This window comes from Haliaeetus leucocephalus, unplaced genomic scaffold, assembly GCF_000737465.1.
Source record: "Haliaeetus leucocephalus isolate CR32 unplaced genomic scaffold, Haliaeetus_leucocephalus-4.0 Scaffold140, whole genome shotgun sequence".
NCBI classification, from domain to species: Eukaryota; Metazoa; Chordata; class Aves; order Accipitriformes; family Accipitridae; genus Haliaeetus; species Haliaeetus leucocephalus.
This window is the reverse complement of record NW_010972576.1, coordinates 15,434,373-15,451,383: the sequence shown is the minus strand read 5'-3', so window position 1 is coordinate 15,451,383 and position 17,011 is coordinate 15,434,373. Positions and strand designations below refer to the sequence as shown.

The following is a 17,011-nucleotide window of genomic DNA, read 5'->3' as shown; positions in this document are numbered from 1 at the left end:
AGAGCGGGAGGCGGAGGGGGGGGGGTGTGCGTGTGTGGTGTGTGCGTGCGGGGGGGAGCGCTTCCCGCCCCGCGCCTGAAAACCTCTCTGACAAGTGGCAAAGCGTTAGCAGAGCACGCTGCTCCCTCCGAAGGAAGGGCGGGTGGAAGCCGCGGGGGCTCGCCCCCCGCACCCAGCCCTGCTGCCGGCTTTCGGCTCCTCGCCCCCCGCCCCCCCGCCCCTGCTGCGGGGCTGAGTCGCGACCCGCTGCCGGGCAGCGTGCGGTGCGGGCTGCGGTGCGCGCCGCCGCTTCGCCTGGAAAGTGTGTGAGCCGGCCGCGGGCTTTTCTTCTACTTGCCGCGTTTATTTTTATTTTTTTTAAACCATTTTTTCTGCGTTTTCCTTATTTATCCTCTCGCACTTTGTTGTCACTGCTTTTGTTGCCGCTGTTTGTAAACTAATTGCCTCCATGGGGGGCGGAGGAAAGGAAATCAAAGCTGCCGCAGCTGAAGGGTGTAAAAGCATGCTGGGGAAGAGCCGAGGAGCCGCAGGACGGGATGGCAGCGGGAAGCCCGGCTGCGGCGGGGACCGCTGCCCGCGGCGGGCCGGGCCGTGCGGCTCGGCGCTGGCGGCTCTCCTCTCGGCGCTGGCGGCGGCCTCCTGCGTCTACCTGGGGGTGCGGACCAGCGACCTCCAGGCCAGGGTCGCGGCCATCGAGGGCGCCCGAGGGGGCTTCTCTGCCGCCGCCCCGCTCCCGCCGCTGCCCGGCTTTTCCCTGGAGCAGCTGAACGCGATGATGCAGGAGAAAGTGGAGCGACTTCTCGCCCAGGTGTGCGGGACGGGGGTGGCCGCTCGCCGCCGCCGCGTGTGCGCGGGACGGGGACGGGGCATGATACGGCGTGCGGGGCGACGGGAGGCCGGCTGAGGCGATGAGGGGGGCGGCCGGCCGGCCGGAGCAGCCCCGCGGGCGGGAGGTGAGGGAGAAGCGGGGAAAGTGAGCCCGCATCCCCGGGCGGCGGCGGGGCCTGAGGCGAGGGCCGGGGGCACCCCCAGCTGCCGGGACGGGCGGGTTGGGGGGGTTCGCGGGTGTCCCCCGGGCGGACGCCACCGACGCTTTTCGCGTCTGTTGTGTTTTTTTTTTTTTTTTTTTTTTTAAAAAAAAAAGCGGCGGAGGGGGCAGTTGCGGCGGAGGTGGGAGCGAGCCGGTGGCGTCGGGCTTGTTTTTGTTGTTGTGGGGGTGGAGAAGTCAGCGAGACACCTTGGGTCGAGTCCAAGCGAAGAAGTCATCGCTGGTTGCGCAGCCTATGGAAGCGCCGTCAATCGCGGTTTGCGTCCGCGCCGGTCGGGAGCGCGGGCGGCGGCGGCGTGAGCCCCCCCCCCCCCCCGGGGGCCCTCACGTTGCTTCTCTCGCCCGCAGAAATCCTACGAGCACTTGGCAAAAATACGAGTAGCGAGAGAAGCGCCTCCAGAGTGCAACTGCCCACCAGGTAACGGACACGGCTTGGAAATCTCCTCTCTGAGGCTTGCGACTCGGGGGTGGGGGGTGTATGTTGGTATCCTGTGTTTTCCAAATACACCCGAGTCGGATCCGGGGGATGCCTCTTCAATCAACAGCTGTACCTGGGGTGGAAAAGGTGTAAAGCCCAGAATCATCTGTTTCCACTGTGGCACTGGATCGAAGTTGATGCTAGTTAAAAACCCCGGTTAGGCTGGGTGAAGCCAAACAGTAACACTTACGAAGAAGTTAACGATCTACCCTAGCAAGAAGAAATGTATTCTCTCTTAGACGGGGTAGTACTGAATCAAGGCATTGTGTGCTCAGCTTGGGAAGTGGAACAAAAGTTCCTAGTAAAATATCAAACAATTTATAACATGGATTGAAATAGGTGGAGAGTCCGTTGCAAGTTAGCAGTAATGTATACAAGAGCTTTTCAGTCTCATTTTTCTGTAGTCTTGGATGAAAGCAGTTCCCCTAGGAAGGGATTGCAGGTTTTATACAGAGGGTTCAAAACTGTGTGTGTTTATGTAACCAGTGATGTTGCCTGACTTTGGAAACGGGGCCTCCTAATACTGGGTTCGGTTGCTCATGCACACACAATGCAGTGTTTCCTTTGTTTTTCATGCTGCTTTTTGACAATCTGATAACTGTCAATATTATTTTACCTTTATAAACTTCTGCTGATATATACCCAAGTTCAAATGGCGTCTTAAAAGATAAGAAAATAATGCTAGTGTTTCACAGGGTGAGGTAGGAATTCCAGCATCCTCCATGTAATGAAGCACACCAGACACACACTGTGTTTTACGTGTCCTGCCACTCTGTATGAATAAGACATCTCCTTTACAGGTGGAATATCGCCTGTCAACGAGACTTAAGCTGATGATGTTTGCCAATAGGATGTGTGATAGTACCGTGTATATAAGGAAGGAGCTCTTCTATTTTAGGGTTTAATTCTTGCCAAACTCATCGGTCGGAAAGGACTACCGAATCTTGGTGTTAAAACTGACTACAGTGGTTGGTACAGTGTTTTGCTGATGATACAATTGAGCGCGGAGTATTTACTGGCTCATATAGGAGTTACCATGGCTAGCATGAAAAGGATGACATATATGACTAGGACCGTTTTAAAAGAGTACTTAGAATTACTCAACTGCCAGCTAGTTTTGGTAAAGGAACACTGGTTTCCTGCTGTACTATATATAGTTTTTTCCTTTAAGGCTAACACGAGCATACAGTGTTGATCTTATTCTCTCTGTTGCTTAACTGCAATAAATTACAAGATTCAAGTTTGTGCACTAAAAAGGAGGGTTGCTTGTCATATTGTATGCAAAGATGTGTTCTGTGAGCCTGAAACATTGTTGAATTTGATGCCAAGCTCTCTCCCTTTTCCTTTTCCTTGTTTAAATTCATCTGTTACAATGGTTTCTCTTACTGTTTTCATACTAAAGATCAGTATCTACTTTTTCACAGTTGATGTTATGTGCTGCTTTACTTCCCCACTACCACTAGAGCTCCACATTATACCAATTTTTATCTGACCTTTTTTCTTAAGAAGTATCCTTTATCTATTTGATAATAAGCAACAGAATATTTCTCACACGCGTTGTAAAAATCCTCGTTAGATGAAAGTCAAAATAAAGTGATCTGGGAAACATTTTCAAGGGAGCAAGATTCATAAGATCAGGAAAACTCATATGAATTGTTATAAAATAAAAAAAAAAATAAATTGCAGAGAGGACTAGCTGGTATGGGGATTAGAAATGTGATAGGGAGCTTTTCACCTCTGGGTAGCTATTTCAGTTTGGAAGCAAGTTTTGTAGTGACTGAAGGATGTTGCCATGCGATAGACTCATTTTGGACCGCTTAAAATGAGATGATGCTCTCATGCTTGTTGCCGGTGGACAGGTGCCTACCTCAAAATGGCATCGTCTTGGGACCCTTGTCTGAGAGAACAAGGGCTGAGTGGCACCACCCCCCGAGTACTGCGCCTTCTGAACAGCAGGCGTTAGGCAGAGCAGGAGGGGATAGAGTGAATAAATTGTTGTTTCTTCATTTGGTTCACTTCGTTCGTTAGAATTCCTTTTTGACTGGACAGGATAGGCTTTTATTTTCATCCTTAATGCTGCTATTACAAATTTGGACTACTGTGGCATTTGAGTTAATAGGAAAAGTGTCATGGTAACTCAGCGGTTTTTCTGTTGCCTGCTATTTGTGAAGCCAAAGAGTAAATTGCCTCTCTACTTCCCCACATGGTTCCCTTTTGCTGCTTTATTCTGCTCAGCTTCTGCGTTTCCTCCCTGGGTTTCTGTAATAATAAAATACATGTCTGTTAGAGATGACTTTGGAAGGCCTTCGTGGTACAGAGGTGATTTTTGAAACACCCCTATGCTGCGAGAAAAGGCTGCCGCCAAATGGCCACCAAAGCAGTTTCCATCATCCTGCTCTTTAAAGAGAAATAAAGATTATTCAAAACTAGGTTACATTGTTCTCTACCAAAAGAAGAGAGGGAAATTCAATCTGCAGACCGGAGGGTGAGAACGTGGCCTCTAGTTTAGGATTAAAGTTATGCAACTGGTGTAGATCTCATTAGCTTGAGATGTTCATCCCCTTGTGGCTCTTCATGGTAGGAACTCGCACGTTCAAAGGAAATCGGGTTTGAATGGCTCGGATACCAAAGGCAGCCAGATTCACAACTGCTCATAGCTTGCAGAGCTGTCCACATGTAGCTCCTTTTAATTCAACCATAGCCTTGGACGTTGTCTAGAGTGAAGAGTGGTCACGTTTCTCTTTAAAAACTTTGCTTTCACTAAATGTGGTTTTTCTAATTATTGTTTTCTTATAAAAGAAACACAGCGTGGATTAGAGTTTTGATTTTAATTCTGCAAGACTAAAACCAGATACCAAAGATTTTGTAAATATTTTTAAAATGACAATAGCAGGCATTCCTTCTCCTCTTAAAGCAGAGTAATAAAGTTTGAAAAGTAAATGCATGCTGACATTCCTCTTAAATTACCTCAGCTCTAACAAGAGTACCAGTTTAAATCCCATGCTTGCAACTAGTGCTGCAGTTCCTGCTGGCAGTTAGCCTTCTGCATGTGGGACTGGGGGGCAAATTGAGTGGCTAAAATTATTTTAAGCGTAATAAATTAATTTTCCTTTGCCAGATTTATTATTTATTGTAAATTAATGTTTCTCTACTGTAAAAGATGAACAAAACCTGTAGGTGTGTAGGTAATTCTTTCATACGTTTGAATCTTCCTTTAAATGGCTGTGGGAGCATAATCAGCTTTTATGAGGAACAGTCAAGCACAGTGCTGGATACTTCTTGCCAAGTGCCAAGAATTATACCACTGTGGAAAGAGTAACACGTGCAGAAAGCACAGGGATACTCCCAATCCAATAGAGTTTTAAGAAAGCCTTAAGTTTTTCTGGATTCTTCAGTCTTTCCTCTTCCAGGAAGCATTCACGTGTATTCCTAGGACCTGTAGACTTTGACAGAAATTAACACATGCTTGCATGTTTTAGTGAATTGATCCTTTATGTATTGTAAGGGTCAAGTTCCGACATTTGTGGTCATGTGCCATGATGTCTCATTCTGTAAGTGGTCCTCAGAGCCCACTCCTGGAGTCAGATGGTGTTGGCAGGAGTAGGAGTCAAGTCTATTAGTACCAGAAAGTTCAAACTTGGTCAGCAGGAAGGCTACCAAGTGATTGTGTATGGTTTTACATGTCCCTTTTGGCCAGTTTTGGGAAGCAATTACTCTTTTTCTTCCTTCTCTTTTAAGGAAGACCTTTATAATGAATTTATTCTTTCAAAAAAAAAAAAAAAGAGCGAACAGTGTTATGTAAGTAGGAATGGCTATATGCCGTACATGTCTTTAATTCTGCGTTGACAAAGGATAGACTGCGTAACATAGAAATGTTTTTTTTTTAACTGTTACGACACACTGTGTATGTATGTTCACTATAGCTTGCACATAAAATGATGGGATTTGCAGGTTTTAGTGTGTGCTTGGGTTTTTTTGGTTTTGTTTTTCCTTATTTTTCTCCCCAGAACATCAGCTAAACATCATTTATGGGTACCTGGCAAAGTTGACCGAACAAATTTGCTTTTGTTTTTCTTTTGTGCCACAGGCAATGTTCCTTCCTTTGCTCTTTCACTTGTTTTTTTTTTTTTTTCCCATCAATAAACTTGCATCCTTCTTCCCCTTGTGTTCAGATACCTGTGGCTTCAAACCCTTTCCAGGCATGGACACTGTCATCATTCTTCTTTCTTAGCCAGCTATTTTGTGCTGGTTTTTTAATCATGTCATCTTGATTCTCTGCTCCAGTCTTAAAGAGCTTTATGGTTTGGCATTTGAAGTACCTCCTATTTCACTACGCAATTTGCTGCGATCAGGTTATAAAGCTTGTTTCATTGGAGTTGTGTGTATATAAACCTGTTCATTCAGCAGATGAAATGCCATAGGCCAAGGGTTTTTTGGGAGGATAGAGAATACCAGCTGGTCTTATTCTGGTTATAGTAATTCTAGTGGGAAAACTCTGTTCTACAGCGACAGTTCTTCAGTAAGATGATGAGTCTGCTGTATGTATTTTGGTAGCAGCATGGATGGCAAAATGCAATGTATTTTCTTAGCATCACAGTACTGTTTTTGTCTTCTTAAACACCTAATGTTTGTTTTGACATGCAGTGGAAGTACCATTTAGGCACTCTTTCTTATTTCCACATGTTCCATAAGGACTGTTTCCTGGAGCATTTCAATTAGCGAGGCTGAAAGAATGGAGGAGAAATCAATTTTGGGGATTAAAAGAATCCCAAAATAGATATCAGCAGGGTATTACTTTATTTTTTTTTTTTTTAATTATGATTATAGTGAAGCAGTTCTGTAAAGACTGGAGGTAAAGAAAAGAGGAGCTGACTTCAGTGTTTACCAATAGAGAGACCCAAAAGAAAATATAGAGAGATATAGAAAGTATCCAAAGTGTTTTTCCCTGTTACTTAAAATTCCAGAGTGTGCTAGCTGAACCTAGCTCGCAGCACTACTTATTTCTGCCATGTCTGTATCATCTATTTGCTGAATGCAGCGCTCAGCTCTAATTTTGTAATTTTTCTGACAGGGCTTTGAGTTCCCCTTTCATACCTTCACTGGTTTGATATTTTTCATTTCAGTTCCTAGATAAAGATGTTTATTGATGTGCAGCAGCATGCAACCTTCTGGGTAGTCTGTTGTCTTGTTTGGATGACTGATTAGAGATACTGTTTTCTCCCCACAGAATAGCTAAATATATTTTATTGGCTAAGATGTGACCTTTTAATTCCCTTCCCTCTGGGTAAGGAGGTAGGGTGTGCAGCATGATGAATGAAACATAATGTGGCTCAAAGGAGACCTGATTGACAACAGACTGCACCAGATTTCTGTCTTTTGTGATATTATTGATGTCAGTGGTGGTGTAAAAAAGGTTGATTTGACCACAGAAGTGTTATTAACAAAAGGTTTTTCTATGACTTGAATTAAAATTTATTGAACTTGCACAGTTTTGTCAAACAAGGCATATTAAAAGGAAGATTTGATTATCTGCATTAACTGTTCTTATATTATATGAGATTAATGTTAATATAAGAACATGTATTATATGTTCTTACGTTACCTTCCATGTGGCAGCTGTCCATCTCAAACTGCTGAAGTGTCAAAGCAGTTCAAGTACAGCGAGTCTTGCAGTGTGAGAAGTGGCTGTTAAGCCCACTTCTGGAGCAATGCTTTTAGTGTGTGTGGTTTTTTGTTTTTTTCTTTCTTAAATTGTTAAATATATGCATCTGTTTCCTTAAAGACTCTTTAAAGCTTGGATAACTTGAATTCTGTTCAGCAATACTCACCCCCTGCCCCTTTCCTTAAAGGTTAGTGGGTTCTTGGGAACGTGTTGCCCGAAGAACAGCACTTCTGCACCTGCATTACAGCACTCATCCTCCTTCTCGCTCCCTTCTAAATTTACTGGCTGCAGCTTACCTGCCTATTTTTTTATATACTTAGCGCAGTAAAAATCAGCTGGCTTTGAAAACAGCATGACTGACAGAAGCTGTCTTTATAGGGCCTTTCAGGTTACCACATAGAATCATATAATTAGTATGTTCAAGTTACCAACCCTGTGAAACCATCCATCTTACTTTAACATGCGCAGAACTTGAGTCATGTTGCTTACTACAGCTTCTTCAGCAAGGCTTGTCTACACAGAGCACTTTTCCCCTTCATTGTTTCAATTGATTTCCTAAGTCAGCCACAAAAAGGAAATCTGACTGCTTACTTAGAACTATTAAGAAGGTATAAGAAGGCATAGAATAACACAGGCTGGAAGAAACACTTTTCCCTCTGTATGATTAAAGCTGCAGCTTGCAGTTAGATAATACACACCATAGTGAACACAATGCTGAGGGCTTTCTTTTTGGAAGCTTGCAGACTGTCATGTTTTTGCTGGTTAGGCGTACAGTAGAGCAGTGCCTGCTTAAATTCATCTGCTCAGGTCTTTTCATGAGATTAAGTTAAGCAGAAGAAGCTGTTCGTGAGATCTTAATAAAAATAAATGTCAGGACAAATTTTCAGAACTGAGTGCCAAATTTGAAAGTGCAAGATTCCTATGTACCTTTCATGTAAATATAGCTATTTTTTCTCTATGTAGACTTGAACAACCTTAGAAATACAGGTCAGGTTGATACCCCAGGAGATCACCTTTTTCATGCTTCTGGGCTCTGAAGCAAATGTATCTAGGCCATCGTTGTCAGGTATTTCCTTCCATGTGGTTCACAACTGCACTGTCTAGTCAGTTATGGCTCAACAAGTTGTTGGATCTGCCTTAATTTTGTGATTAAGCACAGCGGCCTCATGTAGGTAGTCTCCTCAGTTAAAAATGTGCAGCTCTGTAAACAGGTAAATGTGTAGTGCAAGAAACTGCTAATGCATAGATGTGCCTAAGCTAAAATAATCTACTATTTAAACATTTCCATAGGTTGCCTAGTTCTTAACAGGCAAGCTACAGTTTCCTTATTTGTGAAGTAAACCACTTGTCTCATCCTTTGTGTTCATGAAGAAAATGCTGATCGTTATGCTCACCTTAAAACAGCTTTTAAAATATGTTGGAAGACAGTCTTGTCTGTGTTGCATGCTATAAAACTTATCCTTTCTGCTCCTCTCCTTTTTTTTTTTTTTCAGGGGGGGGGGGTACTGAAATTGATTCTCATTTATATGTGCAGCTGTATGTTTATAGGAGTAGGCATTTACATGCAGTTCTAAATATTGCATGGACGTTTGGGGAGAACTGTTTCTTCTTGTGCTTGGAAGGCTTTGAAACAGATGATGATGCCTGGTGAGATTTTTGTAGAAATATGAAGTTATTATACATCCATGTAAATCTTTTTATGAGAAAGATATGTTCTTACAAATGGCTGTCATCATATCTTTGATAATTGTAGGGCAAAGAAACAATGAACAGAATGAAGACAGTGTGTGATAACAGAGGTGATAAAACTGGGATGTTACTTTTTCTTTTAAAATGTTCTAAAAATTAATACAATGATTTCTGAGACTTCTGCTTAAACATGCTCAGCCAAGAAGCAATGTAGCCTTTAAGCAACAATAATTTGTCCTACTCTGTCTTAAAAATTGAGCAGGTAGTTGTCAAATATAAAGAAAGTGTAGTTTTCTTTAGAACGTGTACAGATGAATTACATGAGGAAATAGATGGAGGTCTATTAAACCCAGTACTTTTAGTTTAGTTTGTGTTAGGCATTAGAATGATCATCTTAGTTCTGGTCATGCATGAAACTCATCTTGCAGTTATTGTGTGTTGGGCAAGTATATTAGAAAATTTCATTAGTGATTTGCTTATTTTTTTTAAGTGCTTAGGAATTTAAATTTGGGTTTTTAGGAATATGACTTACAGATTTTTTTCCATAGATGTTTGCCTTTGCTTAATATGCCTTGTTTGGGCTCACAATGGAGAGTGGATCATAAACTCACAGGTTTTTGGGGAGGTTGAAAAGGAGCTGTACAGGGAATAAAGATGGACATTAGTCCCTCTCAGTAGCTTCCCCTACCCTTCTGTGACTCTTCTACAAGCTCAGCTGAAGAAGTGTTGAGGAGAAGGGTATGAGATGATCTTTCTCTTTGATCTTTGGTCCTATTTTTAATGCAGTACTGTCTAACATAGCAGTATGATGGTTTTGGTAGTCTTTCACGTTCTGCCATAACTTGGACGGACAGTAGGCTGCCTGCCAAGTCACGGTGACGTAGCGTAGAATATAGCTCACTATAGCAGGGAAAACCTGCAAAAAGCTGGGTGGCTGATCCCCTGCTTCCCGCTGACTGCAATAGCTGGCTCTGCCTTTTCCTGGTACTACCTCAGTCTGTTGGTACCTGGGAGGTGCTCCCTCTAAGCAGCAAAGATTTGTGGGAGAGAAGTGTTTTATTTGCTCTTCTTTTTTTTAAAAAAAGAAGCAGAACCAATTAGCTCATGAAATTGGCTCTTCCTACCCTTTTGAAGAGTTTTAGTACTCTTAGGAGTAAGGGGCTGTAGAGTAACAGTGGTAAATATAATGGGAGGAAGGCTGTAGAAAAGAAGTAGTTTTAAGGGCTTTGCTGTTCTGCTGTTTGCAGTTTGTGCTGTCTTAAGAAAAATCCATTTATTTTACCTTCCACTTGAGTATTTTCAATATCACTTCTCTCAATATAATAGCACAGAAAAAAAAAATCACACTACAAGTGTATGTTAGAGGTTTAGCTTATGAATGAGGTTCCTTCCATAAGTATAAACTCATTCTTAGCACACTGAGCTTAAGATTATGCTGAAAACCTTCTATTTAAAAGATCTTTTCTAAAATTGGGGGTTGGGTGACAGGGGGAGGATGAGGAACACAGGAGTTTTGAAACCAGGAAAATGTATTGAAAATTAGAGACCAAAATCTTTTATCAGAGGTGTGGCTGCCATTTCAGTGACAGATTTGTGTATGCGTATCTGAAAACAGAATGGCAGTCTGTAATGTGAAGGATACTAAATAAACTCTCTAAAAAGATATTTCTGTGATTAAGATCATGTACAGTCTGTACAAGCAAGAGCATAGCTGGCTATAGACTAAGGCCTAGCTTGTGTTGGTAGTACTAGTTGTCTTGCTAGGAAATGACGTAAGGTTTCTTATATATCAGTGCTTCAGATGGATGACAGTAGGGTTTTCATGGAGGACTGCAGTGCTGAAAGTCAAAGTGTATACATCTTAAGTTGAGGAGGTATTTCCTTTAGCTGGCACCTCTAATAATCTCTTAAGAATATGAGAACCAGCTGCTTGAAGGTGCCCTTCCTCTTCCTCCCCGCCCTGTGCCCGTACCCTCTGAGTAAGCTCCTGTTCTGATTCCCTTGATGTTCTTAGGGGAAGCTTTGATACCCGAGCATAGGGGTATAGCCACAGCGGATTAAAAGGATAAACTCCATAGTCTCTGTATTAATATTCTGTTCTCCAGTCAGAGTTTACATCTAGATAATGCCCAATGGCATCACTATGAAAAATACTGTTAAGTGTTGGCTGGAGGGTCTCTGTACTGTCAAGTCTTTTGCTGCTTTTTATCAAATGTTCCTTTAATGTTTGCACCTCCACTGCTGTACTGCCAGTTGAAGGATGACGAATGTTGGGAACTGTCACTTCAGCTTGACATAGAGGTGATTAATATACTGTTGGTTTCACACCCTTCACCTCTCAGGCAGGATAGCTGTCTCAAACTTCAGTAAAAATACTTCCTGACTCATAATTTGGTCCTTGTACCAGGAGATGTGCTCTGTGCCGACATACTCAAGTGTAGACCGAAGTGGAGTCATTGTTGAGGTGGTCCTTATGGCAGTGCTGAGCTTTAAACTCTGCTTTTCTTTGTTCTCTGTCCTGGCGGATGCTTGATAGTTGTTTGTGTCAGTTAATTATATGCAGCTTGGGGAATGGCTTTAGTTGGCACTTACAAATGCAATGGTATCACAGAAATGGATTGTGGTGTTTGCTGTAGCTCTCTATGTTTGTTTATGAAGAAGTTGCAGTTCAGTAAAGATCATCTTGCATATGTTTCCCAAGTGGTTCCTGGGAGTAGGCACACAGAATACTGATGAACCAGAGAGGCTGAAAGACACAGTGGCACAGCATCGGTTTAAAATGAACCAGTGCTTAGACAGCCATTGTCAATACTTACTTAGGGTTGGTGTCTTTGTAATGATGACAGTAATGTTTGTAGAAGGCTGGAAATGTTTCTGTATGTGAAGATGAAGTGTTTTTCCAATGCAGCAAGCATGTAAGTGCGCTGTATTTCTTTAGTGTAGGGAGACTAATCTTAGTGAAGAGAGATTAGTATTTAAGTCTGACAGTTGTGGATTTCACTTTAGGACAGCTTTGCATAATTCCTTAGTTTGAATTCCAGGCTGAGCCACATCCTAATGTGCAGTAGGAGGACTTTCTTTTAGCATATTCAATTAAGAGGCAGCACATAAGCCATTAGAGTGGCCAGTTTAAAAGAAGCATGAGTCTTGAAAACTGAACCACCAGCAATGAGGGAGAAATACAGCAAGACTGAGATCCTCACTTTTTTTTTTGTGTCTCTTAAAATGGATTTGCTGCTACAAAGTGGTCTTTTGATGTATTCCAAACAATTCCAGTCCCTTTTAGGACAATGAGGAGAAATTAATCTGTTTTCAATGTGTATTACAACAACTGGAAAACTCTGGAACACTCTGGAAAAAGCTTTCATAGCAAGTTTAAAGAAATGCACCTTAGAGGAAACATTGTGCTTAATGACTTACAGCAGGGACAACTAAGTAACAGTTCTGTATTGTGATTGTATTCCTTTACAGGACTGTGAAAGTGGAGTAGAACATATTTGAGTTCTTCCATCTGTAAAATAGAATTGATGTAAATACATTAACTAAAGTGTGCCAAAGACAAGTACAAAGTATTCACAATTTTGAATAAAGTTACTGTCTTAAGGAGCAGAAATTTCTTTCTCTCCAAGGCATTCCTCTCCTTTCCTTTTTAATTTTGGTAATTATCTCTCTGTGCTCCATTTTGATCAGTAGTACAGGATGTAATCAGATAGAGTCTATTGAAGTATCATTGCTGGCAGTCACATGGTCTTTTCTTTGAGGATACTGAAATGGGATCTTGTATAGTGCTCTTTCTTCTTTCCTTAGGTTGCTGAATCATCACGTGTGAAAGTAGTTGTGAAAACATCAATTTGCAAGTGAAGTAACCTTTTGAGAACTCTTTAGAAGGATGTTTTGTTATAAAAACAACCCAACCCTGAAGAACATTCTTAATTGAACAGGTGGGCAATTCCAGCTCAGATCACTTACGCAAGGATAGAAGTAGCTTCTTCTGCTACCACAATTTCTGATATCCAAACATTATTTTAATTTTAGCTGAAGGTAGCCTTTAACTGGAATTCTGAGTGACAATAATCAGACTTGATATGTGCATATATACGTTACTTCAGGCACATTAATAGGCCCACAGGTTTTAACTGAAATCAGTAGTTACTCTGGAATCTGAGAGAGGAGCATGGCCTTGTTGTTGTTCAGGCTTTTTTGGGGACTGTTGTTTGGTGGGTTTTTTTTGTGGTTTTTTTTTTGGTGGGTTTTTTTTGTTGGTTTTTTTTTTTAAATTTTGTTGGTTGTTTTTTTCCTTTGGGTAGTTGTACATACCTGTTTATATGGGCAGCTGTTATCATCTACTTTAGCTTTGATGTATAGTGCTTTTCCATCATACAAATACTATTTTTTATTTATCTACCATTCAGTTTATTGTTTACTCTTTCCAATTTCCAAGCAAGAACATTATGTCTATATCTACTTCTAGGAATACAGATTTAGTTTTGTAATATTGTAAGAGTTCTGGCTGCACTTGGGGACAGTCTGAACAGTAGAAATTATTAAATGTATTTATCTTTATGGGAACGTTACATGTTCTCACATCTCAATTCACAGACCCAATGAGTATTGTTCTGAGGATTGTTGATTGTTTAGAAGTGATTAGATAAAGCTACTAAAAAAAATCCTACAGAAGTGTTCAAAACATCAGTTCTGAGGAATAGGAAAAAAAAAAAAACCAACCCATATATACAGCTGGACTTTCATCTTATTTTCCTTACCAACATGACTGAATTCTGCATATGCACGTGTTTTTCTACTCAAATAGGTTTTCATACTTGTGCAATAAGTGATCCCTCTGTTTAATTCAGACTGTTCTTTTAACTCTATGAACTAGCTTTCACATTCCCTGCTTTCCTGACGCTATGCTTGAAAAGTCACTGTGTGCTTAACCTAAATGTTCCCTTCCTTTCTTTATGGAAACATTAGTTAACATTTTTCATACCACTGCACTTTGTAAGTTTCTTTGCTTGCAGTGGTATGAAAAAGTTGAAGATCCCTGTTTGGACTGTCAAAATCTGGAATAATCATAGAATCACAGAATATCTCAAGTTGGAAGGGACCCATAAGGATCATCGAGTCCAACTCCCTGCTCCTCACAGGACTACCTAAAACTAAACCATATGACTAAGAGTGTTGCCCAGACGCTCCTTGAACTCTGACGGGGTTGGTGCCATGACCACTTCCCTGGGGAGCCTGTTCCTGTGACCGACCACCCTCTCAGTGAAGAACCTTTTCCTAATGTCCAATCTGAACTTCTCCTGATGCAGCTTCATTCCATTTCCTTGTGTCCTGTCTCTGGTCACCAGAGAGAGGAGATCAGCACCTTCCCCTCCACTACCCCCCTTGAGGAAGTTGTAGATTACGATGAGGTCATCTCTCAGCCTTCTTTGCTCCAAGCTGAACAAACCTAGTGACCTCACCAGCTCCTCATAAGTCTTGCCCTGGAGACCTTTCACCATCCTGGTCACCCTCCTCTGGACACACTCTAATAGTCTGATGTCCTCCTTCTATTCAGGAGCCCCAAACTGCACACAGTACTTGAGGTGGGGCCACACCAGTGCAGTGTAGAGTGGGACAATCGCCTCCCTCAACTAGCTAGCTATGCTGTGCTTGAAGCACCCCAGAACACAGTTGGCCCTTTTGGCTGCCAGGGCACACAGTTGACTCGTATTCAACTTGCCATCATCCCAAACCCTCAGATCTCTTTCCACTGGGCTGCTCTCCAGCCTCTTGTCCCCAATTTGTACGTTTAACCAGGGTTACCCTGTCCCAGGAGCAGAATCTGGCACTTGCCTTTGTTAAATTTCATACGGTTGGTGATTGCCCAGCTCTCTAGTCTATCCACCTCTTTCTGTAAGGCCTCTCTACCTTCAGGGGAGTCCACAGCTCCTCCTAGTTTAGTATCGTCGGCAAACTTAATGTACACTTGATTCCTGCATCCAGATAATTTGTGAACCATCAAAGAGCACTGGCCCTGAAATTGAGCCCTGGTGAACCCCACTGGTGACTTGCTGCCAACTGTTGTAACCCCATTTACAATAACTCTCTGAGCCCGACCCATCAGACAGTTGTTCACCCAATGTATTATGGACTTGTCTAGCTCATATACCGGACGTTTTGTCCGGAAGGATACCGTAAGAAACATTATCAAAAGCTTTGCTAAAATCCAAACCCACCACATCTACTGGCTTCCATTGGTCAATTAGGTGGGTGACCTTGTCATGAAAGGAAATTAAGTTGGTTTAGCAGGACTTTACCCTCATGAATTTGTGCTGGCTATGACCAATGACTGCGTTGTCTCTCAAGTGTTTTTTTTTTCAAAAATGCCCAGAGTTACCTTCTCCATAATTTTACTGGGCACTGAAGTGAGACTGACAGGCCTGTAATTACCACGGTCTTCCTTCTTACTGTTCTTGGAAATTGGGAGGACTTATGCTAGCTTCCAGTCAGCTGGGACCTCTCTGGGCTCCCAAGACCATTGAAAAATAATGGAGAGAGGTCCTGTGATGACATCATCCAGTTCTTTCAGTAGCCTGGGATAAATCCCATTGGGCCCCATAGATTTATGTCCATCCAGCTGGAGCAGCAAGTCTCAAACAAGTTCAGGGTTGGCTGGGAGTTTATCATCCCCCTAGTCACGGTCTTCCAACCCTGGGCTCTGGAGTCCCAGGGCCCATTATCGGTGTTGAAGACAGAGGTGAAGAAAGCATTAAATGTCTCCACTTTGTCTACGTCCCTATTTGTGAGGTGACCGACCTCATCAAGTCATGGACCAATGTTATCTCTGATCCTCCTTTTGCTGTTAACGTATTTTTAAAAAGCCCTTTTTGTTGTCCTTCACAGTGCTGGCCACCTTGAATGCTAATCGAGCTTTGGCTGCACAAATTTTCTCCCTACAGTGGCGAAGAGCATCTCTGTAGTCCTCCCATGTTGCCTGTACTTGCTTCCAGCGTCCATACGCTTTCCTTCTAGATCATCTCTGCTCAGCCAAGCTGGCTTTCTGCCCCGCTTGCTTGACTTCCAACACTTTGGAATTGCCTGCTCCTACCCTCTTAAGAGATGGCTCTTAAAAAGTGACCAGCATTCATGGATCCCAGTACCATCAAAAGCACATTCCCAGGGGACTTTACTGACTAGCTCCTTCAGCAGCCTGAAGTCTGCTCTCACCATATCTAGGGTCAGAGTTTTGCTGGCAGTTTTTCTCCTATCACCAATGATGTGAAACTCAACTACTTCATGGTCACTGTGACCGAGACAGCCACCAATCGCCACTTCACCCACAAGTCCCCCTCTGTTTACAAACAACAAAAGTAGGAGGGCAACTTTCCTAGTGAGCTCCCTTAGTACCTGCACCAAGAAGTTATTGTCAACGTGCTTCAGGAGTGTGCTAGCAGAGGGGAGAATAACTCAGCCTATGTTGTTAAAAGAAACACCCATACTCAGAAAAATCTAGTTTTCAAAGACTGAGATAAGTGAGGAAGAATACACCATAGTAGAGACAAAGCGCCTGGTTTGTTCATAGCTTCCTAAGACAGTCTTCCAAGATAGCCTAATAAAGAAGAATTAAGGCTTGACACAGTCTTAAAAGGCTGTTTTACTTTTTTTTCCTCTTAACGTTTTACCATACAGCTTTTCTCTGCAGCATCTGGGAAAGGTTAGCTCAGGGTGGATTTTGGTAATTTAGGGGTTATCTCAGATAGTACTTATTGTTCACTCAGTCTGAGCAGTGGATGACAGCAGGATATGTTGAAGTGTAAACTGCTGAAAAGGCTTCTCAAAGCTTAGCAAATGCAGTGATGTCAAGAGGGAAAAAAAAAAGGTGACATGTCTGTGGGATGTCTTCTACTGAAGCACATTTTGTAGACATTGTGTACTCATCTAAGATGTCTAGATTTAATGGATTAAAGGACAGATTGGCTGGGGACTTGAACAATGGCACAAGGTGGGGTAAGTGCCTCTTATTTCTGGGCTGTCTCCTAGATGATGTGTATAGGCAAGTAGTCATCGCACACCCTCAACTTCTACTGAAAAATGGTGAGCAGGGAGAATGCATGACCTGCATGTTGCCCTCCTGACAGAGGGTGTTATC

The 17,011-nt window shown here is 42.5% G+C and overlaps 1 protein-coding gene across 1 annotated transcript in view; it reads left to right on the top strand.

The window, feature by feature from the left end:
• The first annotated feature begins 448 nt into the window (after nt 1-448).
• COL25A1 (collagen, type XXV, alpha 1) overlaps nt 449-17,011 on the top strand; it is a 307,286-nt gene continuing 290,723 nt past the window's right edge. Inside the window, exons 1-2 of the mRNA XM_010561056.1 lie at nt 449-808; nt 1,397-1,466. Of these exons, the coding sequence (XP_010559358.1) occupies nt 449-808; nt 1,397-1,466 (430 nt within the window). The remainder of the gene's footprint in view (nt 809-1,396; nt 1,467-17,011) is intronic.